This window comes from Glossina fuscipes, unplaced genomic scaffold, assembly GCF_014805625.2.
Source record: "Glossina fuscipes isolate IAEA_lab_2018 unplaced genomic scaffold, Yale_Gfus_2 0, whole genome shotgun sequence".
In the NCBI taxonomy this organism is placed as follows: Eukaryota; Metazoa; Arthropoda; class Insecta; order Diptera; family Glossinidae; genus Glossina; species Glossina fuscipes.
The window spans coordinates 36,417,424-36,421,936 of record NW_023998414.1 but is presented as its reverse complement, the minus strand read 5'-3'; the positions used below and the strand labels follow the sequence as shown (position 1 = coordinate 36,421,936).

At 32.2% G+C, this 4,513-nt stretch overlaps 1 protein-coding gene across 1 annotated transcript in view; it reads left to right on the top strand.

Annotated features, from left to right (window-relative positions):
• The first annotated feature begins 3,946 nt into the window (after positions 1-3,946).
• LOC119641489 (neprilysin-3) overlaps positions 3,947-4,513 on the top strand; it is a 12,716-nt gene continuing 12,149 nt past the window's right edge. Inside the window, exon 1 of the mRNA XM_038040216.1 lies at positions 3,947-4,142. Within this exon, the coding sequence (XP_037896144.1) occupies positions 4,131-4,142 (12 nt within the window). The 5' untranslated portion in view covers positions 3,947-4,130. The remainder of the gene's footprint in view (positions 4,143-4,513) is intronic.

Here is a 4,513-nt window from a genome sequence, read left to right as displayed (position 1 = left end):
AATTCGTTTATTCGCCACACGATTTCGAATAAAATTCTGCCCACGTGCTCATTGCTTTTGATACTGGCAAAGTTATCCAACACTTTCAAAATATGTATAAAAGGGCTTATCGGCAATCCGACTTCTCCGACATTTTGAAAATTTGGTTTGGCTTCGCCATTTTACAAATTCAATATAAACGGAACAAGTTCTAATTGCGATATTATTCTATAAGGAATCAACTCCTTTAAAAACAATTACACGCTGACCGAGTTTCGAACCCGGCGTCCAACTTAGCAGTAGGCACCACAAATGACATAAAGTTCCCCGGTTTCTTTTACATTTTGTAATTCCTTTATAGTAGTTGTTAGTTTATGTAGAATTCAGCCAGATGGCCCAGTCCCAATTCCTGGTAGACTAGGCCGCCCGTAAATTCTACTTTATGGGGGTAGTTTTCTACCAGCGCCCCGGCGTGCAAACCTTGCATTAGTTTTTCTTTGCACGATATTTAAATCGTAAGGAAAATGAAATAATCTGCGTATCCTACGTACGTACACGTCGTATGTCCTCCAAGTCTGGTTGCATATCTGTCGTTCGTCCGAGATTTGAAATCCTGATCATATGATGTAAACTTTATTAAGCCTCAAGATCTCAAATTTGTATCCGTTAGCAATCTGCAAGTCAAATTCGAAAATGCGCAGAATGAGACCTTAGCTCCATTAACGATTACAAAAAATTCTCAAGATTTAATCTGCCCACATGCCATGGCTCCAAAATTGAATTTGGTCAAAGTTTCCAAGTTCAAGAATGCCTTTATTTATCTGAAATTTTTTATAAATAATTTATTATCTTATATGTATGGGACGTGGTACGTAACGCAATCGTAAGACTACAACGTAATTAGTTTTTTCTGGTAGCTTTTATTGTTTTTCAAAGTCATGTCTAAAATCTGGATGGAATTGGAATCTGGATCTCTGAAATTCTTTTGTGACACAATTGCATTCTTTCAGTGACTATACACTCTGTACGTTAGTTAATAGTAATAACTTGAGTTCATGATAATGTGTTGTGATGATAAAATAAAATTTCTTCTACAATTCGTTAATTTTTGTGATTATTTTTTTCGGTTTGCTTTTGACTGTGCGGTAATTTATAAGCAAAGACACAAAGTTGTGCTTTTCAAGCGAAGGCACAAACCAAAATAATGTGGATGAACTTGATGGGCTGGCTATCTTCACTTTGAAAAATTATAATATCAAGAGGAATGTAAATGTTTGTTTGTACACATACTCAACGCGCACCTTGTTACGTCATATTTTGCCTGAGTGATCCATTGCTCTTTCTCAACAATTTTGTTTTTTCTTCATATATAAATTTTAGTATTCTCCATGCATATACCGCTATACATATATATATATATATATATATATATATATCCCTTTAAGTCCCACGTCGATCGTTCCAATATTCCTGAAGTATATTTTTTTTTTTTGGGAACTTTTAAAAAAATGATTGTTACTTAATATGTAAAATGTATACAAAGTCCGGGAGATGTACATTTTAAATTATTGAAACGAAAAGCGAAGAGTTTGCTCTATCTGTCAAATTGAATGCAATTAGCACAATTCTTTTTTCTTTTTCATTTACTTTTGCTTTCTTACTAATGCAAATTAATCTAAACATTGCCATATGCTTGACGAAAACCCATAAAAAAATTTGGTTTGCTTTTAGTCAAAGCTAAGTGCGACAAGAGTATAATAAACTTGTACGGATATACGTAAATTCTAGAAGAGCTTAATTTAGACTCAACATATATTATACCACTCAAGTTACTTTAAATAGGGTTGTCCGTCTGTCCGTCCGATGTTTGTTCTTATACACTTACGTTTAAACTGCAGGTCATAATTTGGGAAATATTTTGAGAAAACTTGGTACGGGGAGAGAGACAAAGACAGAGGGAGAGAGAGAGAGAGAGCTCTAAAATGAGTCCGATCGCACAAAATTATAAAAAATATGAAAAATGATCGAACACACTCGCATATTTAAATGCTATTAAAAACTATAAGCGTTCGTATTGAAAAAAGATCTATTCGAAATCAGTTTAGAATTACTATTTACGATATAAGCTTAGTGCATTACGTTGTAACTATGTAGATCTATTTCTCGGGTATCTATCTCCCTAAAAAGAGCTTTAATGCTTAGTAATCTATTCATATGGCAAGAAGATAAAATTTTTCGTTTTCCATCTCAAAGATATACCTAAAGTAATAAAAATTTGCTCTTTTTGCCATATAAAGGCTTCCGTTCTATTACTTAGTGATTATATGGAACTGTGTTCGATTTAAAGAAAAAAAAAAAAAGAAAAATTTTTTTTACTGATTTTGGTGAAAAAATAAAAAAAAAAAGAAAATTCTCAGATCGGGATCCGATCTAATGAATTTTTAGTACCATTCGTGTTTGGGCCAAAACATGTAAGTTTGTACGCAATTTCGCCTAAATTTCTGAAAACGAATAACCCATAGATTAAATAAAAAAATTCATCGCCAGGCAAGAAACAAATACACAGACGAGCACACTGTCAAGCTTGGAATGATTTGGAAATATGATGTTAAGCACAAGCTGTGTTGGGTATAACAATATATATAATCTACGAAAAATATTGAAATCTAGACTACAGCGCCCCATACTTAATTACTTATGCTGTAAATCATACATCATAAGAGTTCCACTTTGATTGTTTGCCCTCTAGAAATTTCCATGGTGAAAACTCTTGAAAAAAAAATTGATTAAGATTTGACATCCTGCGGAACTAAGTATTAATCAACAAAACATCTTTGAATCATTCACATCAGATTGGTTGCAAAAGGAAGCTCGATACTTGCTCGCCACATGAATTAACAGAGAAAAATTTAATGAATCAGATTTGTATATGCGTATATATAAGGAAACGAAACGAAATTGAATCATTCTTGAAGAAGTAGACAACGGGCGTTGAAAATATGTCACATACGAGAATTATTTGCAAAACGTATTGTGATTCAAGGGCGGAACAATTTGCAAGAAGTATGATAATTTCCGGACTAACGCCATGAAAAATAATGTTTTACTTTAGGATTGGAAAGGAATCGTCCATCATAAGCTCTTCTAAAGTGAACGGGCGTTTCATTCCCGCTCAAAACTAGTGCATAGAAAGCGCGCAATTGGATTAATTTTTTTTGTTTACCTACAACTAACTTCTTTATTAGTAATTTTCAATAACCTAAAGACGACTATAGGTCGGCGTAAGAGGTTAGTGTTAGATATATAGAATGTCAACACATTGTTGACATAGGCGCCAAAAGCAGTCAACAAAAAATAAGAGAACTACGGTGGAAAATTTGCTATCTGCTGAAAAGTCTTTTACTTTTGCTATTGTGTAAAGATGACCTCGATAGAGATCTTTGAAAATCATTTCCTTCAGTTTGTCGATCATATATCCGAGGAATTCTGCGCGAAAACAGTGCATATTCCGAACACTTTAGAACTTTTTTTAAAATGTAACAAAATTAGCTTTGAATTTTGATGCAAAAATTTGTTAAAGGAATTTCTTTTTTTTAATATGACGATGTTTTCCAAAATGTCGATATCGATTTTCATAAAACGTTTATAGTTCATATTTGAATTTAGCTAAACGCTAACGCTAAGCCTATTGTAAGAAATCGTTAGTTCAAATTGTGAAATACCTAAAGTTCGAAATTTTGCCGAGATGGCAGCTCTTACACTATTTGTAACGGTCATGCGCATCGTTAATCTGAACACTGAGAGGATATGAAAAAGACGATATAAACACCGTTGGTTGGTAGGAAATCAATGACAATTTTCCAATAGATAAGTGTGGTCTTCATTTAATTTTTCTTAAATACATACACAAAGCGATAAAGTGTTAATTGAATTTTAAAAAAAAAAAAAAAAAAAAAAAAAAAAAAAAAAAAAAAAAAAAAAAATAAACAAAAATAATAGAAAAATGCTAAAATGAATAATTGAATACTAGTAGGGCAGAGTAAAAATATGTTAACCGAAGTCCTTGAATTATAAATTAAAGAAATAAAAATAAAAAAAATAAAAAACTTTGCTTCGGTTTAAGCTTGAAGAACAACTAAATTTTAGCAGATATGTCCGCCAAGGTAAGAGAAGCGGAATATAAGAAAAATTTTAAAATACACACAAACACACAAACATACACACATAATCAAACACGCATGCATATGCACATGCACATGCACAAACTAATTATTGTAATAACAATAAATTTTAATAACTTAGTTTGTTTACTTTAATATTTAATCGCTTTTACAAGTTGTCAGCAGAGATGCAATCGCGACAGCAGCATATGTTAAATTGGTAGAAATCAAAATGTATATATAATAATCGATATCATATAAATGAGAAAAGATTTCGTATTGTAAATTAAACAATATGCACTGAGCCAATTAATGTAGCTCTGCTTAAATTTGTATATATATTTGCTATCCCTAATTGGGGGGGGGGGGGGGGG